The sequence below is a fragment of the Balaenoptera ricei genome, chromosome 3 (genome assembly GCF_028023285.1).
Source record: "Balaenoptera ricei isolate mBalRic1 chromosome 3, mBalRic1.hap2, whole genome shotgun sequence".
NCBI lineage: Eukaryota > Metazoa > Chordata > Mammalia > Artiodactyla > Balaenopteridae > Balaenoptera > Balaenoptera ricei.
The window spans coordinates 123,095,180-123,122,136 of NC_082641.1; the positions used below are offsets into that span (position 1 = coordinate 123,095,180).

Sequence of the window (26,957 nt, forward strand, 5' to 3'; positions counted from 1 at the left end):
CTGGGAGGGAAGACCGACTCTGAGGGGCATGGGAATTCTGGGAGTCCCAGGGATTGGAGATGGCCTACATCAGGGTTTCTCCAACTTTTCCAAAGAGGGACCTCTTCCCGGCAGAACAAGGCCCTGCAGTGTTTGAGGATGTACTAACTGTAAGTGCTTCTATCAGGCTGAGCATATGTAATTGTCATCCTTTGGTATTTCCAGTATATTCAACCTAATATAACACCTGCTACGTACAATGCAGCTTTCTAAGCAGTGTCCCAAGCAAAATGTCTTCTACGTCTCCTTTTTGAGAAATTAAGAATCCATTCCAATCTTACCCTCTACGAAGTTATAGATTCGTTTTAATAAAAATGTTTTTCCCACAAATCTTTGAGAAAAATGTTCTAAGAGGAACATTTTGCCCGTCTATCTTGTGGCTCCACACCTCCCTCACATAGACGGCCGTACATTCCCACTACAAATACCCTGCTTTGATTATGGCAGGTGATAACCCAGGAAGAGGTTTCAGAGGCAGATTGAGGGAAATAAATGCCTGGCTAGCACTTTGCTATTCCCCGGTTCTTCTCTGCAAAATCTCTGCCTTTAATAAGGCCCAAAAACATTGTTAGCATTTATTTTTCCAGGAGGAAATGGACTCATAGCACTTGACAGAACGATTAACACCTAAGGAAACAAGTTATAATGCTAGCTCTAACTTCACACAGACAAAAAGACTACTTCCCATACTGGAATCGTTCTAATTGTATTCTGAGGCATAGTTTAATCCAATTTAAAACTGTAATTAAAAATCGTAGCAATCTAGTGCCTCAGATGTGACTCCAAGTTTTCCAAAGGCTTTAAATCCAATCATCAAGATACCAGAAGAACTGTACTGAACTTCTTTCTGCTGTACCTATGGATATGTTCAGAAATATTTTTTTAAGACATGAATTAAGGCTCTAAACTTCCATGCTATATCCCCCAACTCTGAAATGTCACTTGGGAAAGAAATTGTCAGACAGTAAAGGTTTCCTTGTAGTCACCCTAATCAGTGACAGGTATGACCTTGTACATTTCTCCCCCCCGCCTTGCCCCAAATTCTGTTCCCATTTACAATAATGTTACTCTGGGGTAATTCATTCATTAAAATATTTCTGGCTATTTTTGTAAACCTCTTGTCCTGAGGACCAGGGGAATTTTTTTTGGACTGACTGACAAGAATGACTTTGGTTTTGACTACACTAACGACTACATCCTTAAACAAACACAAATAACAGAAGAGCTTCAGGCCAGAAAATAATTTCCCCTAAACCTCTAAAGAAAGTGGCAATGTGATGATTTCAAAGTTTGCACAATTTAAGGACTTCTGAATTTTAGAAGACACCTAAACTCAAAATAGGAAAACAAAAACACACAACTGAACAGTTAGCATTTTCCTTTGTCATCGGATCTAAATGTTCATCCTGGCACCGACACAAAGAAGTAATGATTGCACCAGCAGCCTAGCAGATGGCAGGCACAAAATGGCTCTAACCTTCTCTGAGAATGCTGGAGAAGAGCTCCGTGAAGTTTAATTTAGCAGGATGGGGGCTGCATTTTCTCTCCGTTGCCTCCTGCACAGCATGGCTGTCCGCAGCTCAGAGCGCTACATCTTAAGGTGTGGAAGGACAGTTACTCAGTTTAACCCTTTCAGACAAGTAAGGGTCTTGAGTTACTATGGAATCCTTTTTCTGCATGGGATTCTGTTCCACCAAATACAACCCCAAACTTTTGATCATAACAAAGCAGGCTGAGCATGGTGAAATATTTTTAGGCTCTCTTTTCTTCTATTAGCATTTCAGAGACACTGGAGCACCTTTCTCTTAAACAGTGAGTTATATTTTTCTTAAGGACTAGAGGCAAAACATTAGAAAAAAAGAGTTCTCGTACTGCAAACTCCTTCTGCCAGCTAGCTTAAGGATAACCCCTTTTGGGAGAACAGACATTACTTCTTTTTTTTTTTTTTTTTTTTTTTTTTAACTAATAGCTACTTTATTTATTTATTTTTGGCTGTGTTGGGTCTTCGTTTCTGTGCGAGGGCTTTCTCTAGTTGCGGCAAGCGGGGGCCACTCTTCATCGCGGTGCGCGGGCCTCTCACTATCGCGGCCCCTCCCGTTGCGGGGCACAGGCTCCAGACACGCAGGCTCAGTAATTGTGGCTCACGGGCCCAGTTGCTCCGCGGCATGTGGGATCTTCCCAGACCAGGGCTCGAACCCGTGTCCCCTGCATTAGCAGGCAGATTCTCAACCACTGCGCCACCAGGGAAGCCCCCCAGACATTACTTCTGAAGTTGACAGAATTGCTGCCCATGGCATCAGGATCACCTGGGGAGCTTGATGCATTCCTGATGCAGGGGCTGCAGTCTAGAATCTCGGGGGGTGGGATCCAAGCATCAATATTTCTGAAGCTCCTCAGGGGGTTCCAATTGGCAGTCGAGGAATGTAAGAAATACTGCGTGTTAAAAACTAAATACTGCATTTTAAATTTCCGTCAATTGTTTCTGTAAGTTAATTTTTATTCTGAGCCCTCACCACACTGGGTTTGTTATTCTTAGGACTTTACCCCTCTATCCGCCTCAGTCTCTCCAAGCCTCATGGTAAGGTTCCGGCGTTTGCAGGATTAGCTAGAACTAGTTAGCATGACCACCCAGACATCAGGGAAACAAGACGCTGATACTGCAGCCCTGAATTCAGGGATGTCCTCAGATCAGGCTGTAATAGAACAGTTTGAAAGTAAAAGACTTTTGTGCCAGAAAATCCTGCACCCTGCAATCATTGTGTACTGTGCAGCCCCTACGTGGCTCAGACGAGAAGGTGGTCTCATGCAGGGCAGCTCCACCTTTCCGTATATAAGGCTGAGGCTGGAGAGAACCCGTTATCTTCCAAAAAGGTATGAGGTGCCCCCCACTAATTCAGACATGATCACACAACCATGCAATCTGCTGGTGAGGCTCTGGGGCCATCAAGCTATACATTTCGTGCTAAGCTCTCCATTATGCTATGCCTCCTGTGCTATTTTCTGCACCCTTTAAGCAATCATGGTGTGATTTACCCAAGAGGTAAATGTGTCTGGTCTTACCATCAATTGGTGCCCATTACTGCCCTCTGTCAGTACAATGAAGGTGCAAGCCTCTTGGAAACCCGCTGGATCAAGTCAAAAGAGAAGACAAATCCTGCCTTTCTCTTGCATGCAGTAGGTGCTCAGTAAGTGCTGGATGAACCAAGGACTCTACCCCTAAAGGTCCTCAGGCTCTAACAAAAGAAAGGCATCAATAGGGCTTGGACAAGGGACTTTGGAAACCAGGCACAGAAATCCACTCGCATACATTCAAGTAAAAGGCAGACAAATAAAAGGATAAAGGCAAATCTCATGGAAACAAAGTACAGAAGGTATAGCTGAGCCTCACAAGCAGGTCAACAAGCAGTTGCTCTCTCTCCCTCCCCCTTTGGGACCCCATGACTTCATGCCACTGTTTGTGCTTCATTTCTTCTTGCTCTGCATATCCTGGTCCTTTGCTCCATTAGCACATGGCCCATTCTGTCACCCAGTAAGAGCAGCTTCTGCTTATTTCTGGGAGAAACGTTAATGGCTCAACTTGGGGGAAGCGGGGAGCTAACATCATCTGGCTGGTATAACACTCTTATCTGGGGCTGCTGAAAGGACTAAAATCACTACTACAAATGATAAACACAAGCTCTGCCAGGTGATACGATACCCTCAAGAAATTAAAATTCACACATAAATATTAGTTGTGACACCTTTATTTCAGAATGACGGCAGGATTGAATTTCACAGGTATGCAACTAATTTATAGCTCTAAATCACAATAACACTGAATCAAAAACACTTTATCCTGCACAGAAACTTGGCACAGAAATGTTCACTTGTAATCTACTTACGTTTCACATTATAGAACTGGACATATAAAAACACTAACACAGCTGGGGAGACAACAGCTTACAGATCTAAGTAAATCATTTGTAGCAATATCTCAGTTATCTTGAGGTCACAGATCTGACAACTGCAGTCGAGGATGAGGAAGTAAGTTAGAGGAAGTAGCAGAGCCACTAAAATAATGTCACCAAGTCAATGCAGCAACGTTCATCCATTTCACTGCTAAAAAAAGCCTCCCAAAGACTCACTCAGCTCCTGTTTACTGTTACTTGACACAGTATGCAATTACAGCAATTCCCAACTCCATATAGTAAAGGAGAGCAAAGTTCCTAGAGACAGGCAGAGTTAAGGAGGAGAGAAACGACAGGGAACAGTGACAGAAAAGAAGAAACTATGAAAACCATGGCAAAACTCAAAGAGCAGAGCCATTCAGTGGAGGGGCTTTAACAAACCTAAATAGGACCTGAAAGAATTCAAAACATAAATGATGACTCTGAAATGATTTCATTATCTTCAGTAGATTCTGTTTGCAAAAGCAGGGAAATGTATACTAAATTAGGAGGAGGCTCAAGAGGGAGGCGATATGGGGATATATGTATACATATAACTGATTCACTTTGTTGTACAGCAGAGACTAACACAACATTGTAAAGCATTTATATTCCAATGAAGATGTGAAAAAAAAAGAGTGCTGTGTAAATGGCAGAAATAGAGCAAAAAAGATGTGAGACTTAAAAGAATAACCTTGAGTCAGCTATACCATGCACCCACGATGTCTGAATAAATGGGATATTACTACACAGGTACTGCTTATAAAATACACAAAGCAATTTATATCAAAAGAATATAGCACCTTTTTTTATCCCCACGATTGAAACCATAAAAGCCCGTTCATGGTAAAAGCACCTCAATCACGTAGGGATAGCCTCAGTCAGCTTCTCTGTGCATGAGAACTTTATATTGTGTCCTGAGTGATCAGCTGTATTGATCCGTGGGCCCAACTGACTATAAACCCTTCTTAAGTGATAGAAGACACAGAGGGCACCAACACCTCCCCTAAATCACTGTTTCTCAAAATCTGGTCTGCGAAACAGCACAACCAAGAATCCTGGTGAACTTGTTTTAAAATGCAGATCCCCGAGTCCCAAATGAAATTCCATGAATCAGAATCTCTGGGGGAGGCCCTGGGAACCTGCAGTTGAGCCCACCTACCCAAGGATTTCTGGTACAAGTAGAAGCCTGGGAATCACTGTAATACATCCGCACCTTCGTGTGTAGATTCAGCAACCCAGTCAGGAGGAGACTGGCCAGGTCTGTGAATTAACCCTTCCCACCCTTGTTCCTAATGTACCCAAGTTAAGGCTATACTCCCGGTTTTGACATTTTATAGATAATCAAATTACATGTGGACTTCTAAATGTTTTATCACAGGAAGAAGATTCTGACACATAATAAAAAAGTTTAACAAGCCCTAACTAATTTTAAAAGGAGCATACGATTTCTAAGCCATATATGTGAAACCTGAAGTAATGGATGCCCGCAGGGGAAAAAAAAAAACAAAACTGAGGATAAGTGTCTGATGCAAGTTCAGAGGATTGCCTGGGAATGGGGAGGAAAACACATGTAAAAGCAGTCTTGGAGGAGAGGCAGAAAGCAGCTTACAACCAGAATAGGGAAACGCAAATCTCTTAAAAGTTGGCTGAGATGTTTAAGCTGGTCCTTAACACTCTTGAAGCAAAGGCTGGAAACTACTGGCAAACATGTTTTGTTTGGTTGGCACAATGTTTTAAACAATTATGAATTCGTTGCCAACACATAAAAATTGGGTGATTTCTTTCTTTTTTTTTTTAATACTATCTTTTCCTGGAAAATTGGAAATTGGAAGAACTAGAAAAACCAGACACTTGGCAACACCGTGCTGGAGCCGGGCAGCAGCTGCCCACCTTTCACCACAGCCACGTACTCCTGGGGTCTCCCCAGTGGCCGCCAGCCTGCTGCACACATCGGATCACCTGCCAGACCCCTGCAGGCGTTTGCATTGGCCATGCCAGCTTCAAGGAATTAAGGCAAAAAATCAGCCTCTCTCTGCTTCACTCTAACAATAATTCTTACTACAAAGATACTTTCCTACCTCGGAGGTGTGAAGAAAGGAATCAGATAATATCTGCATATCACCCAGATTGTAGTGTTCACTGGCCATTGGAATCACCTAGGGAGCTTTAAAAAATACTGCTGACTGGGTTCCACCCCCAGAGATTCTGACTTATTGGTCGGAGATGTAACGTAGGCAGCAGGAGCGCAGAAAGCTCCCAGGTGTTTCTAATGGACAGTCAAGGTTGAGAACTCCTGCTTTCACAGAATGCAAGTTGTTGAGTATGAAGGGTTACATTTATTCTTTCTTTTTTTTTCTTTGGCTGCGCCAGGAGACTTGCGGGATCTCAGTTCCCCGACCAGTGATTGAACCCGGACCCTGGCAGTGAAAGCTCGGAGCCCTAACCCTCAGGCCACCAGGGAACTCCCAGAATTACATTTATTCTAACGTCAACCTCCAAGTACAGATTTCTCGCCTCTCACCTCTGTGATAATTCACATCACCTTTTATTTGTGTAAATGAGCTCTTATTCCAAAAGCCTACCAACTGCCGTTTACAAACTGGAAAAAGGTCAAACTGTGTTCTGGTTTCTACCATTCATTTTCCCTCCAACGCAACTGAAGAATGAAACACTAAGGAAATGAAGGGAAATTATCCTAAGACACAAAACTCAGGCAGTACAAACAGCTCAAATGCGATAAGAGGAGCTCACAGTGGCAGGCTTGTATTAAAATTTAAAAAAAGAAAAAGAAATGTAAAAAAAACAATTGCTTTGAAATTCATCAATTCACTAAATGGAAAATTTTTCAAATATTAAAAAATAATAATAATTTCCCCAAGACTTTCCAGTAATGGCCCAACTTGTTTTATCTTAAGACAATGAATTCCAAATTATTGCCCCTCTTCAAGCTTTCATTTAGGTAGTGTGCATTTACATTTTGGCTTCGGATCATGGGGAATGCAAACTACCGTCACCTAATTTTCAAACAATACTACATTACCTTAGGTTAGAAAAGTATATTTCCAAAATGGTTTCATGTACTAATAATAGCTTCTATTTACTTCTGTGTACCAGATAGCATGCTAGGCACTTTATCACATGATCTCCAATTGTTCCAACAGCCTCATAAGGTTAACTCTATAATCCCATTTTACAAACCTAAAAAATGAATCTAGGAAAGATCTTTAAGAAAGATTTTAAATTACATACATAATCACCGAGCTGCTGTGTGGTCCTGCTCAGATTCAAACCGGAGTCCGTCTGACTCCCAAACCTGTGCTTTTCATACCAAACAACCTTGTTTAATCATCACAAGTAGAAAGATCTGTGCCCAATTATCCCCATTTGCCCAATGAAAAACAGACAGGTCACATAATCTGCTCCACATCCCAGAATGAGCTAGAAGGAGCCAAGATGATAGCCTGTCTCCCCACCCCCCAGGTTCTTTTAAGGACCAATCACAGTTCATGTGTTATATTATACAAGCTAGCTGATGGCAGTTATGTAGTACTGATGGGTAGAAATCAAATGCTCCTGATTTCTGAGAATCTTCAACATTACTGTGAATATGGCTTAACTTCAACACAGGTATGGTATATTCCTGTCTGTTCCAGGCCACCTAAGAATCAGGTATCAGGTTTAAGTCCTTTATTCATCCCAGAATCCTCTCATGAATCCTATGAGCAATGATGTAGAGAACAAACAGGCAAAAGCAGCATTTTCCATGCCTCTGGCCCATCCTTGGCTGCCCCAACACTGCCACCAGGCAATCAGCAGGACATCCTGAAGAAGGGCAGACATCACCTTCTATGGGATTTTTCCTTTATTTGTAAAATCGTAGAGATTATGCCATAAGAATCAGCCAGAAGGTCTCAGCTCCACGAGAGCCGCTATTTGAGGTCGGCTCAAAGGGGGAGTGTATCATGTCATATCCCGGCAGAAAGGTTTCCTCTTCTGTAAGCTGCCAACACCGCATTCTTATACCTGTATTTCGAAAACTGTGTCTTTGGATGTGTTGTGTCCGAGAAAAGATTCTCGAGCAAAAGTAGACACAACACAGCTTCCCTGCAAGAGAAAGCAAACAGGCTTTATCACCTAGTAAACATGTCTCAACAATCAATACTCATTTGTCCTCTTTTCTGAAGCAACTCTTAAGAGTCACTTGAATTCTATCACTATGGATAATTCTTGAAGGAATTGCATTTCCGCCTCCTAATGATCTTCAAACAAAGCAAGTACCTCATTTTATTAATAAACTACCAACTGCCCAGAGCAGCTGGTTCAAAGGGGAGTTGAGATTAGCTAAAACTGAGGTCTTAATCATTCCGATGTGAAAGAACTCTACTGTGTTTTCAAACCTCACCGAGCCCGGTCTCCCAACTGCCAGCAGCAAGAACAAACAGGTGTCGGGGCTATTTGTTTTCTTCAAAAATGACAGGAAATCAAAAATCTATCAGATGGATGTGTCAGCAGCAACACCCCAAGCCCACTGATTAGTGAGATTTATGCACCTCCATTCTGGCTCAGGACAAAATCACCTTCTAAGCGTTTTAACTATCAAACGCCCACTTAGATATACAGGCCAGAGAGATCTAGGGAGCAACTTTAGTGTGAGGTACCCTACACAATGTGGTCACGTTCTATGTGACTTTAAATTATGCAAATTTGAAATGTGGTAGAATATAAAAATATTAAATAATGTCTCCTTAGGCACACTTGTGCAGACCCCATGGAATGTTTTTTTAAAACATTAAGAACTGCAAAATTCCAAAGCTCAAAATTTGAGTACACTGTACACGGCACCTACACTATTGCCACATCCCAGTGCTATCTTATCTGCTAAACAAAATGCCTATATTCCTACCCCATTCATGCACATGCATTGGAACTTTATGACGCAGTTTTAATGATCACTATTGCTGGTATCTTAACTTCCTTGTTGTGATCATTTTAATGCTTTTTTATGCCTTAAAATAATAGCATCCAAGTGGTTATGTTGGTGCTAATGCAGAGAAAATAAACTCTTGCACTATTAACTTTGGAATAGAGGTATGATGTGATCAAATGCTACACTAAAAAAAGGCCAAACCACCACCATGAGGCCACCTGATGTTAATTTAGGCAAACTCTAATCCCAGGGAGAGACAACTTTTTCTTAAAGGACCAGATAGTAAATATTTTAGGCTTTGCAGGCTGTAAGATCTCTTTCACAGTTCTTCACTTTTCTGTTGTAGCTGGAACATAGCCAGGAACATAGCTGTGTTCTAATAAAACTTTATTTACAAAAGGAGGCCACAGGCTAGATTTGGCCCCCAGGTTACAGTTGGCTGACCTCTGCTCTACAGCTATGGAGCTAATCCTCACCCCAGCCTTTTCTTTTAATGTAGCATTTTACGGCTCATAAAAGGTATCCCCCATCTACAAACATTCTCCCACTTCCAGTAGATGTAATTTTGAGAAAATAAAAAGTTCCATTAAAACAAGGGTATTTCAAACTTGCCAAACTTTGTAAAATCAGTCAAGAAAATGAGCTAAAAGTAATAAGCTGGCAACAGCACTGCAGCAACAGCAATGCCTCAAAATGTTCCATATCATGTTTTTCGTGATGCTTACATAACTGTACATATGTGTCAAAACTTACCAAATCCTACATTGAAATTAGTCGTTTTAACTGTGCACAGATACTTAAATGAAGCTGATTTTGAAAAAAGCTTAAAGTCTCAGCAATAGCCCCTAATTTGCAGTAATTGTAGATCCAAGTGGTAAGAGTATACACCTCTTACTTCATATTTGCTCCCGAGAAAACTGGTCATAAATTATGACAGTTCCAACTATGTAAATCCTTCGGGAACTCCGTTGCATTAAATGCATTAAATGCACCTGTCCTGCACTAAACTCGTAGTTATCCAGACCTCAACTACTTCACTTCAGAGAGGAGGAATTGGTTGCTTTTTAGAAACAATACAGGGACTTCCCTGGTGGCACAGTGGTTAAGAATCCGCCTGCCAATGCAGGGGACACAGGTTCCATACCTGGTCCGGGAAGATCCCACATGCCGGGGAGCAACTAAGCCCATGTGCCACAACTACTGAGCCTATGTGCCTCAACTATGGAAGTCCATGCACCTAGAGCCCATGCTCCACAACAAGAGAAGTGACAGCAATGAGAAGCCCGGCACTGCAACCAAAGTAGAGCCCACTCGCCTCAACTAGAGAAGGCCCGTGCGCAGCACCGAAGACCCAACACAGCCAAAAATAAATAAAATACAATAAATTAAAAAAAAAAAAAGGAAATACAAAGCCCTGAGTTCATGACTTAGCTCTCCACCACAGTAAAAGCAAAACAAAAAAACAAAAACATGAGTCATTTAAGACAGGAGATAATACTTGTTTAGTTTCCTCTTTCCCATTAGCAACACTTTAAATCACAAACACAAGTTGATAATTTCAAATACGAGTTGTTGTTGAATCTCAACTCTTCTTTTCAGTCATCTTTGCTCCACTGTGGAGCCTGTCAACATTCAAGCAGGGGGAAGAAAAGAAGAAGAAAAAAAAAAGAAAAAAGGGCAAACAAGCAGAAGCTGAGATGCTAAAATCAGGGAAAGGCCCCACAAAGAAAGTCATTCCTCCTCTGATTAATCTAAAGTCAATGGAATACGTGACAACAGTTTCAAAACCCCAGCTATTAGCTTTCGCGGGGCTTGCATTTCATCTATCTCAAACTCAGAGATGAGAACTTATTTAAAGCAATCGTTCTCAAAGTGTGGTCCATGGATCAGCCTCACCAACGTCACCTGGGAACTGGCTAGAAGCACAAATTCTCAGGCTCCCCTCCCTGCAGACCTAATGAATCAGAAATTCTGAGAGTGGGACTCACCAAGCTGTGTTTACCAAATTCTCCAGATGATTCTGATACTCACTAAAGTTTCCAAATCACTAATTTAAAGTCTGAAAACCAATGTACACTTGTAAGTGGAGTTTCCTCGTCCTCTCTTTTAACTTGGAGCTGACTTTAGATCCCACCTTGCAGGATAAGATGGGCTCTGTGCTCAAGTGCACAAGTACTAGTGGTGCTTGGTGAGCCTCACAGGAGGCCAGTCTGGAAAAACAGGGGGATATGGCCAAGTTCTTCTCCACAGCTTTTCCACGTACAGAGATGTGGGAGCACGCCACATTTAGATTCCATGCCAACATTTTTTGAGCACCTGCCATGTTCCGGGCTTGTGCTAAATGAAATTATCTTGCTTAGCCATTCCAATAATAAATAAATGTATTAGTATGTGTTATGTATACAGAGGCTTGATATTAATCAGAATGGAGTCAAACCTGCAAACAAGCAGAAACCTTTATAATTCTCCAATTCTCGTTCACAGGCCTGGCCAGCATGCTTTGAATGCTGAGGTTCTCGTACACAAATATTCCTTTTGCTTCCTCTTTGGTTAACTGTTCTCAAACTTTATTGTATATCAAAATTAGAGACCAAGTTGCTTATACAAAACCATGTATACTCTAGTTTTAAGCCAACATAAGGAAATTTGAGGTAATTTTGAACTACCCATAACAATGTGTGCTCTACTCAAAGGTTTTACCTTCTCTCAGACGTTAAAAATCAAAGTCCAATAAATCTTGTAAGATGCAAATCCACTATACAAATTTATTTTAGGCTTTGAGTCTCTCAGATAATTTTGTTCTGCCCTTTCCACCATGAAGACCATTGTCCTTGAGGCAGACAATGAAAACTTAAGGAATAAAAAAAGGAAGTAATTCCAAAATCCCCCTGCTTATCTGTTAACCCTACATCAATTGCCCTAAAAGTGGCATGTGCTCCAGCACGAGTGCTATATTCTTCATCCTGTGCCCAAGGCAGACATTGCTAATCAATCATAGCACTCTTACCCAGAGCCGGAGAGTTATTCTCAAGGCCTTGGAATCCTTCTCAATGGCATTTCAGGCAGCACCCCCGCCCCCAAATCGGGAGGAGTATACATGACTGGTAAAATGTCTGTATTTCACTGGCCAATCAACATGCCCCTTTCTTGTTTTCTTTTAAACAGTTGAGGCAGTTTAAAGCTGCTCCAAATACAATTTTAAACCCCTCCTTTCACTGTTCTCAGGACAATAAAATTAAGCTTCAGTTAATTCTGAACTGCAGTCTCTACAAACCTATGCCACCTTGAGGGTGCTAATCATGGTGGATTGTGTTAAACAGTTTAAACAATTTGAGTGCAGTTGTAACCCAGAACGTAGTACAAAACTGCTTTGAAAATCAAAGAACCAAGTAAATAAAGGTACAGAACAGATAACAAAAAACCTGTGAGGCAGTATCCCATGCATATAACTGGGAAACGTACAGCATGAATAGCCCAGGGAGGCTGATACATAATACTCAGGCTTATAAGCATGAAGACATGGTTGGAGTAAATAATTCTGATTTTGCTTTTGGTACTCACTGATGACTCTTTATTCAGCTAAGGGGGCACCACACTGTTCCTTTAACAGCATCTCCATTATTCTAATTCCCTATGGAGAGAAGAAAGAAAAATCAAAATGCCACATTTCACGGACAAGCACTTTTACATTTATCACAACCTTTCCCTTCAAGGAATCCAAGCCATGGCCATATACTCTTTTCAGAAAAGGCTCGTCGTCATACTTTACATTTTTATAATATTCTAATCAGCAATTTCACATACATTATCTTCACATGTGCTCAGAACTACTCAGGGAAGCAGGCAGAGCAGAACTGTGAATCTTCCATTTTAAATATAAGAAAGCCATCCAAGTGATATTAAGAACTTCCTGAAAGTGGCCCAGTTACTAAGCGGCACTGCTAGAGCTGGAATAATCATGGTAATAGTTAATACTACAATAGTGACATTAAAAATCACAGATCACCATAACAAGTATAATGATAACGAAAAGGACTGAAATTACTAAAATGTGACACAGAGACACAAAGGGAGCAGACGATGCTGGAAAAATAATGCCAAAAGACTTGCTTGATGCAGGGTAGCCGCAAACCTTGAGCTTGTAAAAAGTGCAATATCTGCGAAGTGTGATAAAGCAAAGCATGATAAAACGAGGTATGCCTGTGTTCACTGAACACTTACAAACGTGCTAGACTCACTGCTAAGGTCTGTGTGTGCATTATCTGAGGTAGTAGGTGCAGGGTGCACCACGGAGATCCCCCCAGGACTCCGGCACTCCTTCCCCTTCTGCCAGCACCATAGGCTGGCACGCAGCCAAAGGGAAATGCATTCCCTGAGGTCATGCCCCTCTGCAGGGGTGGCCCACATCTCATGGCTGGTGGGTATACCGCAGAAAGGCCCAGCCCCCGCCCACAATTCAGGACAACTCTGAACGGCATCCCATCGCCACAGCTCCCCACGGGATCAGCTGGGACCTACATCACAACTGCATTGCACTTCAACGTCACCTTCTGCCTAATCCTGCTTGCCTCGCTCCCTTGCAAGAGTTGTTTCCGAGAGCCCTCTCCAGTGACCCTCCGCATAAAAATGTCCATCTGAGTCTGTGTCCGAGAGCCGACTAGGACACCTTGTTTAATACACACAAAATCTATGAACAAGTACTATTCTTACCCCCATTTTACTGATGAGAAAAACAGAAATTCAAAGAGTTAAGTAATTTTCCCAACGTTATACAGCTATTAAGTAATAAAGCCAGGAAAAGAACAGACACTGAATTCTGGTTTCAGGGGCACCCCTTAACCTTGCAAGGCTCACTCCATGACTGTACGCATCAAGCTGACTGCCCACCCACCCCGGCCGGTCAAATTCTACCCCGGAAGAAAGAGGAAAGCAGATACTCCCTCTTTCCTCCTTCAAGGACAAGTTCTGTACCGGAGGCTGAACCTTCAGACGGAAAGGCAGGATTGTGATGTAATTATGAACTGGGGTGTTAAGGAACTCGAAGCTGGGTTGTGGGGAATGGGACACGATGCTCTCAGGGACAGGAGTGTGGATGAGAGGGAGTAATAATGATCAACGCTAACTTAAACTGCAGGTCCCCAGGCCCCGCACAGGAAGGCTTTGATTTCATAGGACTTAAGCAGGCCCCAGAGAGCTGTACCTTTAACAAGTACCAGCTGCTCCCCATGGTCAGGCAGGGCTGGGAGACACTGAGTGGGCCTACAACAGAAAGGCAGGGACTTCTTACCTGGGGTTTGTTCTGAGCCACGGGAGGGGGATGCACCTCTAGAGAAGACAATAAAATATACTGAGTACTAAAGTACACTGAACAAAATCTAACGTTTCCTTGAGGTTTCCGAAGGTCCTTCAGATTCTAGCTGGCTATCACCACAAATACTGCCACTAGCTTGAGAGGAGGAAGTATTTTTTTTTAATTATTTATTTATTTATGGCTGTGTTGGGTCTTCGTTTCTGTGCGAGGGCTTTCTCTAGTTGCGGCAAGTGGGGGCCACTCTTCATCGTGGTGCGCGGGCCTCTCACTATCGCGGCCTCTCTTGTTGCAGAGCATAGGCTCCAGACGCGCAGGCTCAGTAATTGTGGCTCACGGGCCTAGTTGCTCCGCAGCACGTGGGATCTTCCCAGACCAGGGCTCGAACCCGTGTCCCCTGCACTGGCAGGCAGATTCTCAACCACTGCGCCACCAGGGAAGCCCGAGAGGAGGAAGTATTAATTAAAGGATCTTGACAATGCCAAGGAGCATGGACTGTGGGGTGAGCCAAAACAGGAGACTGTAGGACCAGGAGCCCTGTTGTCAGAGTCAAGAGACCTGGGTTCTGGTCACAGCCCTGCCAATTATTCTGCCGGGTACCTTAGGCTCATCACTTTTACAAAGTTGTAACTTAGACCAGAGAGCTAAGGGGGCTGGGAGGTTGACTGGATAGTACAGGCGCACGCCAGAATTACTAGGGGAACCCACAAAAGCAAATACAGATTCCCAAGCCCTACCCAGACCCATTCAATCAGAACTTCGAGGGCTGGGGTATGGAATCTGCAAATATTCCTCATGTGGTTCTGAAGCACAACTAGTTCATATACTAGAATTTGTAAAAAGCAGCTTGATACCACCTCTGCAAGCCTGGGAATTGAGGGAATAATTGTCCTTAATCATTTGTGAAGATACAGTATATACTCTTGTACTCTTAGAGCTACTCACCTTTTAAGAATTAGGGGGAAAAGGAGGGGTTGGGGGATGAAACAACCAGTGGAATGAAATTTAACTTAATTCTTAACCTTAAGATCTGAATTGTGCTCACTTCTGCTCTCTCTCACTCAACAACAGAACAGTTAACAAATATTTATTGCATACCTGCTATGTGCACTGAAGATTAAGTGGTGAACAAACCTAAGTCCCTGCGTTCATGGAACTTACAGACTAACAGATTTCATTCCCCTTGTCTCAACTTTTTTTGTCTGTTTCAACAAACCCCTGAGCAATAATTAAACGCCTTCCTTCTATTTTCAGGAAGAATAAAAATAGCCATGTTAATTCCGTTGCAAGCTTCTTTTTGCAGTGGGCCGTAATTCTAGTCGGTATGTCTTTAAAACCAGAAAAGCAGACTCCTTCCTTAGGAAGTGAGCACAGGTGAGCTCTCCCCATCTGTCTAAATTAAGAACGCCACCGTTTACTGAGCTGAGAGCTAACTGACGTAAGTGAAGACGCTGGGGTTTGCCTTGGGAATTGAAAGACATTATTTATTGAATCAATTATGCTCACACTGTGACAGTTGATTTTCTTTCCCTTTTTTCCCCCTCTCTCATACCACTTTAGTCTTTTTAAGCAGAACAGTTAGAAATAGAAGGTGGAGAACAGGGGCAAACAGAGAGAGACCTATAAATGAATTGAAAACAAAAAACAAAAAACAAAAAACCTATCAGGGAGGCCAAGCCATTATTTAGTCCGTCTCTTTGGTAAGGAAGGACCAAATCAAAACCCAGTCGATAGAGTCCTTTCGAATAGTTTCAATGCTTAAAATTCAACCCCCAAGAGATCAGGCTTAAAGGGGCTAAATTCACACCACTTATCACACAGTGATGGCTGAAATGCAGAACAAACATTACGTGGATCCACCTTTATAGATAGAGCTTAACTTAAAAGATTTTTGGACTGACAAACCATAAACCAGCTTGATTTTATTATGTCCTTCCCCTCTGAGAATTTTTTCTCCCTGTTACCAGGCCATCTTTCTCTATTTGCCAATGTACAGACAAGGGAGCCCTCCCAGGCTAATACCAGGGCTGTGCTGGCCAGACACGTTCCCACAGAGGAGTCCCAGAGTCACGTCTTTCAGATTCAAAACACTTCACCAATTCCCCACTCTAGAAGTGTCTGAAAAATAGCTGATTATTACAGAAAACGAAAAGCTTGCCTGAAGAGAAGGCAGAATAAGTTGGAACTAAAGGTGGCTAGGTCGAGATGCTATCTTTATTTTGTTATCAAACTGATGCTTCCTTAAGAAGCTCTGATTTACCTATGAGTCCCCGAAGAGGTCTGCATGAAGGGAGGACCTGCAGAAGCTGCTAGAAGGTGAATGGTTTGAATAAGACCCAAGCCTGGTTACGAGTGTGACATACAGAGTGAGGGGAAGGTCCAAGCAGAGGACAAGAGAGTAATATTAGACGTTATAAAAATTACAAAGTTCTTGGGGAGTTCCCTGGCCATCCAGTGGTTAGGACTCTGTGCTTCCACTGCCAGGGGCCTGGGTTCGATCCCTGGTTGGGGAACTAAGATCCCACAAGCTGTGCAGCACAGCCAAAAAAAAAAAAAAAAAAATTACAAAGTTCTAAAGCAGTTCTCAAAAGACACATATATAGGGAGATCTTAACAAAAGAGAGTTGCTCAGTTAGTTATCACAATGATAAAAGATTGGCCATAATTAGATGAAGAACAACTGTCTGTGTACTGAGTGTTTACCAGAAGCTAGGTACTGTGATGACCAGATTAAGCATTGGAAGACCTCTCCTCCCACCACTGAAAACAAGCTTTCTTTTGGATCACGGCTTTGGAATAAGTACCGGAAACAGTATCCGTGCCCGTTGTGTGTACAAGACTGCACTGCTGCTGTGAGGAATGAGATGCATATAAGACATGATGCTTCTACTCAAGAGGGCATCATCGGTCTCTTGGGAGGAATCAGAGGAATGCAAAATAACTGAAAAACAACATAGCCTCTGAGAAACATTACCACACTTAAAAAAAAAAAAAAAAGGTCAATGGAAGAAGGGAAGCAGAGACTGATCTTGCGTGAAGGCAGGACCTGCAGAAGCTGCTAGAAGGTGAATGGTTTGAATGAGACCCAAGCCTGGTTATGAGTGTGACACACAGAGTGAGGGGAAGGTCCAAGCAGAGGGATTAACAAAAGGCATGGGGGTGGGAACATCAGTCCATGTGCAGTTAAGCGTTTGCCTTCCTGAAGGATGAGAAAGTAGAATGGATGAGACTATTACACCTTCCAATGTCTCCACTCCCCCACAAGCTCCCCACCTGCTCACACATACTCTCCCTCCCACCTTAGTTCTGCTCTTTCCCGGAAGAGACAACAGCACATAAAACATCTCACAAATAGCCCTGTAATTATGCAACAACACTCTTAAAAGGTTTTAGGGTTGAGTCCAAGCTAGCTGTGAAACCTTGGGCATATTACTTAAATTCTCTAACCTTCAACTACCTCATCTTTGAATGGAGAATATAGTAACATGGGTTTGTGCTAAGAATTTGTCAAAATAATGTCTGATCTGGTTACTACAGTACCTAGCCTCTGGTAAACACTCAGTACATGGTTGTTCATCTAAATCTCTTTCATGATCATCTAATCCCACTAGAATTCAAATCCCGTAAGGCTAGGGCCCTTGTCTGTCTTGTTCAAGATGTAACCCCTAGGAGAACAATGCCCAGTACACAGAAGGCATGCAGTAAACGTCTACTGAATGAACGAATGAATCTATCAATCAACCCATCAATCATCAGCCTACAAGTCTACCACACTAGATGGCAAGGTGCTCAGAAACGGTGAACAAAAGTTACTTACGTTTGAATCCTTACTGTCTAGTGCAGAATCTGGCACAAAATACATGCTCGATGTTGATGAATCATAAGACAGACCAACTGATACTTTTGAATGCCAGGCTGATGAGTGTGAATTTTGGAATTATAGTGCGATCTGCCCAGTAGTTGGCATCCTAGAAAGTGTGGTGAAAGGTCAGGATAACAGGGGCTGCCATAGGAAATGAAATAAAACCAAACAAGGAAAGAATAAAGAATGAAAGATAAAAGGAAGGGAATGCTGTGGAAAGAACTGACAGCAGAGCAGGGATTTAAAATGGGTCCTGAAGAATCCGTGGGCTTCCCTGGTGGTGCAGTGGTTGAGAATCCGCCTGCCAATGCAGGGGACACGGGTTCGAGCCCTGGTCTGGGAAGATCCCACATGCCGCGGAGCAACTGGGCCCGTGAGCCACAACTACTGAGCCTGCGCGTCTGGAGCCTGTGCTCCGCAACAAGAGAGGCCGCGATAGTGAGGGGCCCGCGCACTGCGATGAAGAGTGGCCCCCGCTTGCCGCAACTAGAGAAAGCCCTTGCACAGAAACGAAGACCCAACACAGCCAAAAATAAACAAATAAATTAATTAATTAAAAAAAAAAATAAAAGAATCCTGATTAGCCGAGAGGAGTTAGAAAGTGACATAACTCAGATGCTGAAGTGTGCGTTATAAAACCACTCACCTTTTGATAAAAAGGTACGCATCGAATTTACTTTAAAAATCTCACTTCCCTTTTGATTCTAAACTTTTTTTTATTAAGTTGGTTTACATAAAACTTTCTCGGAATCTTTTCATTTACTTTATGTAGAATCATAACAGTATGAATAAAAGGTAGAAAAAAGAAAATGTCGCTTCCCTGCTTCAACCCTTCAACAGTGTTCCACTGCTCTTAAAACGTAAGGCTCTGTCTGATCTGCCTCTAGCCCACTTCAACCGCAGGGAGGGAGGCAGGGAGGAATCCGCATTCAGTTTTCTCATCAAAAGGTAAGAGAAACACTGCTCAATGCTTCTCCAGGAAAAGATTCTTTGCCACAGTAAAGTATCTTTTAATCTGATGCTGTCCAATTCTTTTATATTTAGGATTTCTCGGCTATAAAACTAGGATAACACCAAACAACAAGAGTTCAAATGTACTGGCACATACTGTGTGCCAGGAACTGTGCTGAGTACTTCATCTGCACTGGTTTATTTTACCCTCCTATCTGCCTTAGAGAGTATTTTCTTCTTTTGGATGAGACCCAAGGCTCAGAGAAATTAAGCATCTGGACCAAAATCACATAATAACCAAGAGGTAAAGCCTTGATTTGACCCAAGGCAATCTGGATTAAGAGTCCAGGATCCAGGATCTTACAACACTGGGGGCTGTAGGGTTTTAATGAGATTGCATGTGTGAAGACACCTAGTATGATGCTGGGTACACAGCAAGGGCTTTCCTTCGCTTCCCTATTGTCTATGTTCAAAAAGCCTGATACATAAAGCAGGTACTTCAGCCCTACACCCAAACTAAATGGCATGATTCTTAATATACAAATCAATATTTAATCACATCTACAAATTATTTTAAATATAATGTTTTTCAAGTAGGAATATCCTAACAGACTATATGACTTCAATATAATTTTCCCACAGGGGCTAATAAACTATTGAGTAAGATTCACTTTTATTTTGATAAGTAACTCAAAATCTTTAGGTGTAACTGCAGAACATTAAACTGATACAGTAATTTAGATGTCTTTGTTTCACATTATAAAGCTTCCTCTCTCTTGAAGGAGAACATTTAATCTCACAGTTTGTAAAGGGAAAGAATATATTCTAAAACAATAAAATCTAAAAATTGGAAAGGACATTATATTATCTAGTCCAGATAGGAAACTCTCAGCAAAGAAATGAAAGTGGCCCATCCAGTTTAAGGAGTTGTCCTGGGATCAAATATCACAATGGAAGATGACAAAGCCATTTCCATATTGCCAATTTGCAAATAAATCCTGATCTGACATGAACCTTTTGTTGGCTAAAAGGCATTTAGTCACTGGTCTCCCACCCTCCAGTGTGACTCAATAAGTCTATTTCCATTTTTAGTTTTTTTAAATGTGACTTGTATATAATTTCAGTTTTTCTGACTTAGACTTCATGCAAAATATGGCTTGTTCATGTGTATCTGTTGGGTATAATTATCAGTAATTTTTTTAAACATCAAAGCCAGCCTCCCATGCAGTGCCGCACCCACCCATGACATTTCTGACAATTGTGATCTTGCTTAGAAACCTCCATGGATGGGATGCTTTATACTCCTTATTCCCTCTGTCTCAGGCCTAACTGTAAGACAATCTTCCTTACATTGAAGCGGCACTGGCTCGGTGCCTGGCACCAAAGGGTCCTAGTACCAAGTCTTGTACCAACTCTTATACTACCAAACTAAAAAACAACAAGGTTCCTATCAATTCCCTTTATTAGCCATTTTTTTCACTATTCATCAGATTTAAGCTCAGTCATAAATTCCCCTTGTTTCTTCCCTATTCTGAGAGAGAAAATGGTTAGCAGCATGCTTGTACATTTAATCAATGAATTGTCTCTAAAAGAGTAAGTAAATCCAACTGATGCCTAGACAATAAACAAATCCAATGGGTGTCCAGATAATTCTCTTTTTATCTTAAGTTCGTATATACCCTATCAGAGAGGGGACAGAGATTTAAAATCAGGTTGGGTTGACTCCAAAACAGCCTCATTATAACCGCTAAACATTTGTCTATCATGTCATAATGAAAAAATTAAGTTTTTGCCTATAATTTCCTTGCATTTTTCTTTTTAAATAATAGTAACAACTGGGACTTCCCTGGTGGTCCAGTGGGTAAGACTCCTCTCTCCCAATGCAAGGGGCCTGGGTTGGATCCCTAGGCAGGGAACTAGATCCCGCATGCCGCAACTAAGACCCGGCACAGCCAAATAAATAAATAAATAAATATTTTAAAAAACAGTAACTGATCATTTACTGTATGCCAAGTCGGCTCCTAAGCATTTTATGTATGTAACTCATTCACTCCTCACAGGTACTCTATGAAATAGGTTCCTATATTATCCTCATTCTACAGATGACAACGGTGAGACTCAGAAAATTAAACGGCTTGCCCAAGGTCACACAGCTGGTCAGTACAGGGTACGCTGCTTTCAGAGAGTGCGAGAGCAAAAGAACATAAATGGCTCTGCTGCAAATATAATTTAAAACATTTATGTGCAGGTAATACCCACTCAAAAACATTTTATATAAAATGTTTTTTTAAATTCTGCTTAAAAACAGAACAAGTCTTTTTGGGGGGACTGCGGCAATTTTTTAAATTATGAAATATTTCAAACATATCAAGAAGTGCCAAGAGTAGAAAAATTAGTGGGCTTTAACAAACATCAATGTCTTTAAAAGTAACAAAAGCTACATCCTCACCAAAGGCCAGTGATCAAGAAAATTTTTAATTATAGCCTTTAAATTCTTCTTAAACTGGGTGCCAACAACTCAACTCTCAAAAACCCACCATTTTCCTTTACCAAGGAAATTGAGAAAAAAATAGTTTAGCCAGAATCTAAGAAAGAAAGCTAGACAAAGAATAAGGGGTCAAATCCCAGGCAGCAAATGGAATTCCGAGGATACTGAAAGTGACAAGAAATATCACTCCAAGAAACCTGGGTTCATGAAATACAAGGCTTCTTTTCTCCTTAACAGGCAGACACCCCAGCGTCCTCCCCATCATCTGCTTGGGGCTCTACCTGGTGCCCCTAGTCCCACACAGTCTGGGCACATCAAGGGGTCCTTCAGCAAGAGATGAAGTTCTACCATAGAGTGGGGATACAGAATAAGAAATGACCACTGACAGAAGGGGTAAGAATGACCAAGAGGAACAGCTGGACACCTCGGAGAGCTCAAGGGGCATTTAATTAGCATGCTCCAGGGCTTAAGCACACCACTGAAGTTTAACTATTAGATGTACCTTCAAGAAATTAAATTAGCTTTTCAATTCAAGTTGCTCTGCCCAGAATTCTGTATTAATCCCTGGCCTTGTTGGTCAAACTAACAGCCTTAATTTTGCACCAAGAGCCTAGGTGAATCCAAGCCCGATCCTACAACAGATTGGATCCACCAAAGACCTGTGACTAAAACACTCTTAGTCCACACGAGCTGTGGCTGCAGCCCCTGTTTTTCTGCTATTTCAATGCAGCCCAGCCAGAGCTGTTTCAGTTTTCAATTCTGTGTCTGCCTCAGGTTTACATGAGGTACGTGAAGATTTATGGTGGCCACAAATTCCTATTTTCTCATTGTCTCTGAATTTAGCACAACGGAGTACAAGAACGGGCTCAGAAAAGTAATAGACTGGTTGGAAATTCCATCCAGAACAGTGCGGAGAACATGGCTCCCAAATTTCCAAAGAGTCCAGTCTGCTGTGAACGTAAAAGAGCAACAGCAAAGCAAGTACAATACCGTACACTTCGAGTGTCTACTTCAAAGTCGTATGCATACTAAGCTCTGTATACTGGCTGATGACACCGTGCAAGTAATTTAACCTCCGTGTGCCTCCACTTCCTCATCAGGGCCTGGCTCCTGGTAAACACTCCATAAATTATAGCTACAACTATAATTACTATAACTGGCTTTCTCCAAATTTTCCAGAAGAGTCTGCATTTACAGAAGATGTGGACTGAAAACAAGCCAACATATCTATTACCAGGCACCAATACTCAAAGACATCTACGAGATTTACAAATCGTTGTAATATGCGGTGTATTCAGCTCACGTGCATAGGATTTTAAAATGAAATTGGAACATCAGTACCACTTGCTTACTACCCTCTCTTGCTAATTAGTATTTTTTAAAAGCATGTGTCTGGGAATTCCCTGGCAGTCCAGTGGTTAGGACTTCACGCTTTCACGGCCAAGGGACCAGGTTCAATACCTGGTCGGGGAACTAAGATCCCGCAAGCCGCGTGGCATGGCTAAAAAAAAAAAAAAAAAGGTAAAAGTGTGTGTCTTATTTTTAAATATTTTATTACCAACACCTCAACCCTTGACCATCTACTTGTTACATGAATTATCTCTGATGCTCTTGGATCCCTACTTAGCTTCAACTCCTGAATTTTTATGCAGACTTCAAGACTGTCAGACAAATTTAAAAATCTTTTTTTTAACATCTTTTTCGGAGTATAATTGCTTTACAATGTTGTGTTAGTTTCTGCTGTATAACAAAGTGAATCAGCCATATGCATACACATGTCCCTACCTCCTCTCCCTCTTGAGCCTCCCTCCCACCTACCCTATCCCACCCCTCTAGGTCATCACAAAGCACAGAGCAGATCTCCCTGTGCTATGTGGCTGCTTCCCACCAGCCAACTATTTTACATTCAGTAGTGCATGTAGGTCGATGCTACTCTCACTTCGCCCCAGCTTCACCCTCCCACCCCATGTAATCAAGTCCATTCTCTATGTCTACCTCTTTATTCCTGCCCTGCAACTAGGTTCATCAGTACCTTTTTTTTTTTTTTTTTGGTTCCATATACTTGCATTAGCGTATGGTATTTGTTTTTCTCTTTCTGACTTACTTCACTCTGTATGACAGACTCTAGGTCCATTCATCTCACTACAAATAACTCAATTTCGTTTCTTTTTATGGCTGAGTAATATTCCATTGTATATATGTGCCACATCTTCTTTATCCATTCCTCTGTCGATGGACATTTGGGTTGGTTCCATGTCCTGGCTATTGTAAATAGTGCTGCAATAAACATTGTGGTGCATGTCTCTTTTTGAATTATGGTTTTCTCAGGGTATATGCCCAGTAGTGGAATTGCTGGGTCATATGGTAGTTCTATTTTTAGTTTTTTAAGGAACCTCCATACTGTTTTCCAGAGCGGTTGTATCAATTTACATTCCCACCAACTGTATAGGAGGGTTCCCTCTTCACCACACCCATTCCAGCATTTATTGTTTCTAGCTTTTTTGATAATGGTCAGTCTGACTGGTGTGAGGTGATACCTCATTGTAGTTTTGATTTGCATTTCTCTAATAATTAGTGATGCTGAGCATCTTTTCATGTGCCTCTTGGCCATCTGTATGTCTTCCTTGGTGAAATGTCTACTTAGGTCTTCTGCCCATTTTTTAACTGGATTGTTTGTTTTTTTGATATTGAGCTCCATGAGCTGTTTGTATATTTTGGAGATTAATCCTTTGTCTGTTGTTTCATTTGCAAATATTTTCTCCCATTCTGAGGGTTGTCTTTTTGTCTTGTTTATGTTTTCCTTTGCTGTGCAAAAGCTTTTAAGTTTCATTAGGTCTCATTTGTTTATTTTTGTTTTTATTTCCATTTCTCTAGGAGGTGGGTCAAAAAGGATTTTGCTGTGATTTATGTCAAAGAGTGTTCTTCCTACATTTTCCTCTAAGAGTTTTATAGTGTCTGGCCTTATATTTCGGTCTTTAATCCATTTTGAGTTTGTGTATGGTGTTAGGGAGCATTCTAATTTCATACTTTTACATGTAGCTGTCCAGTTTTCCCAGCACCATTTATTGAAGACACTGTCTTTTCTCTATTTTATACTCTTGCCTCCTTTATCAAAAATAAGGTGACCATATGTGTGTGGGTTTATCTCTGGATTTTCTATCCTGTTCCATTGATCTATATTTCTGTTTTTGTGCCAGTACCATGCTGTCTTGATTACTGTAGCTTTGTAGTATAGTCTGAAGTCCAGGAGCCTGATTCCTCCAGCTCCGTTTTTATTTCTCAAGATTGCTTTGGCTATTCGGAGTCTTTTGTGTTTCAATACAAATTGTGAAATTTTTTGTTCTAGTTCTGTGAAAAATGCCATTGGTAGTTTGATAGGGATTGCATTGAATCTGTAGATTGCTTTGGATAATACAGTCATTTTCACAATGTTGATTCTTCCAATCCAAGAACATGGTATATCTCTCCATCTGTTTGTATCATCTTTAATTTTTTTCATCAGTGTCTTATAGTTTTCTGCATAGAGGTCTTTTGTCTCCTTAAGTAGGTTTATTCCTAGGTATTTTATTCTTTTTGTTGCAGTGGTAAATGGGAGTGTTTCCTTAACTTCTCTTTCAGATTTTTCATCATTAGTGTATAGGAATGCAAGAGATTTCTGTGCATTAATTTTGTATCCTGCAACTTTACCAAATTCATTGATTAGCTCTAGTAGCTTTCTGGTAGCATCTTTAGGATTCTCTATGTATAGTATCACGTCATCTGCAAAGTGACACCTTTACTTTTGTTTTCCAATTTGGATTCCTTTTATTTCTTTTTCTTCTCTGATTGCTGTGGCTAAAACTTCCAAAATTGTGCTGAATAACAGTGGTGAGAGTGGGCATCCTTGTCTTGTTACTGATCTTAGTGGAAATGGTTTCAGTTTTTCACCATTAAGAACGATGTTGGCTGTGGCTTTGTCATATATGGCCTTTATTATGTTGAGGTAAGTTCTCTCTATGCCTACTTTCTGGAGAGTTTTTATCATAAATCGGTGTTGAATTTTGTCTAAAGCTTTTTCTGCATCTACTGAGATTATCATATGGGTTTTATCCTTCAGTTTGTTAATATGGTGTATCACATTGATTGATTTGCGTATATTGAAGAATTCTTGCATTCCTGGGATAAACCCCACTTGATCATGGTGTATGATCCTTTTAATGTGCTGTTGGATTCTGTTTGCTAGTATTTTGTTGAGGATTTCTGCATCTATGCTCATCAGTGATACTGGCCTGTAGTTTTCTTTCTTTGTGACATCTTTGTCTGGTTTTGGTATCAGGGTGATTGTGGCCTCGTAGAATGAGTTTGGGAGTGTTCCTCCCTCTGCTATATTTGGGAAGAATTTGAGAAGAATAGGTGTTAGCTCTGCTCTAAATGTTTGATAGAATTTGCCTGTGAAGCCATCTGGTCCTGGGTTTTTGTTTGTTGGAAGATTTTTAATCACAGTTAAAAATCTTGGTATTTACACATTGGGGGAAAGGAGGGTGGGTTCGAAAAAAAAAAAAATCATACAATGTCAGAATTGAAAATGACCTCCTAGTGCAATCCCTGATTTTCAAAAAATGATTGTGAAGTGAGAGCAACTAGTCCAAGCACTGTGGCCAGGAGAGTGCAGCCAAGGCAGGGCCAGAGCTCAGGTTTCCTGATTCCTGGTCCCTGTGCTGCACAGTCCACTGTGCAGGGACATGACTTCTGATCACTATGCAAATAATGACATAGAGACTCATCTCAAGCTCAGGAAACCACTTTCTATCATTTCAGGAAAGAGCTTAACTTCCCAGGTTTCATCTAGTTTCATAGAAGATAATACCCCAGAATTTCAGCTGGCTGACTTAAGAGATTCCCAAAAGCTTTACCGCTGAGTAGTCTATCACAACCATGATGAATTCAAATGAGCCATTGAGGGGTTTTGGATTCCTGAGTCTCACAGTCAAGGTAAAGGCATGGATTTAAACTTCGTGGAAGGAACAAAAACTGTTATCAGTTGCAGAATACTATTTTCACTAAGATGTTTTCACTGCAAAGGTTACATTTCTCGGGACTAAAAACTCTAGAGATAAGAGCAGGCTGAGATGAGTTGATGGGGAGTGGGGTATGCAAAAAGAGAGCAGTTACTATTACTTAACTGATCTAGAAATAAGTTGTTGAAAATCAGAATCCTGGTAATATTCTCATGGCATCTAATGAATAAATATCAAGTAAATCAATCTATTTGAGCACTGAAGAGTGGGATTAAAAAGTATTATCAACAGATTTAAATTGAAAGTTGGGAAATAAGAGGGACAGAACATATTTCATCAGTTCTTCAAGTGATTCAAGTAATGAAAAGAATCTTGAAAGAATTCACATCATCAAGCAGGAAATAGAAGTCTCCAATATATAGTCAGCAGAACATTACACTAGTGTTCTTATGTCAT

The 26,957-nt window shown here is 41.3% G+C and overlaps 1 protein-coding gene across 6 annotated transcripts in view; it reads right to left on the bottom strand.

The window, feature by feature from the left end:
* Positions 1 to 26,957, bottom strand: part of PRELID2 (PRELI domain containing 2) — a 598,497-nt gene that overhangs the window by 517,370 nt on the left and 54,170 nt on the right. For 5 of the 6 annotated variants that reach the window (XM_059917388.1, XM_059917387.1, XM_059917386.1 and 2 more), the window contains 2 exons: positions 12,457 to 12,526; positions 3,767 to 8,072 (listed from right to left, as the gene is read on the bottom strand). In XM_059917388.1, the coding sequence (XP_059773371.1) occupies positions 12,467 to 12,526 (60 nt within the window). In that variant the 3' untranslated portion in view covers positions 3,767 to 8,072; positions 12,457 to 12,466. Of the gene's footprint in view, positions 1 to 3,766; positions 8,073 to 12,456; positions 12,527 to 26,957 lie in introns of those variants that run through there. The other variant, XR_009502406.1, reaches the window with a different exon arrangement.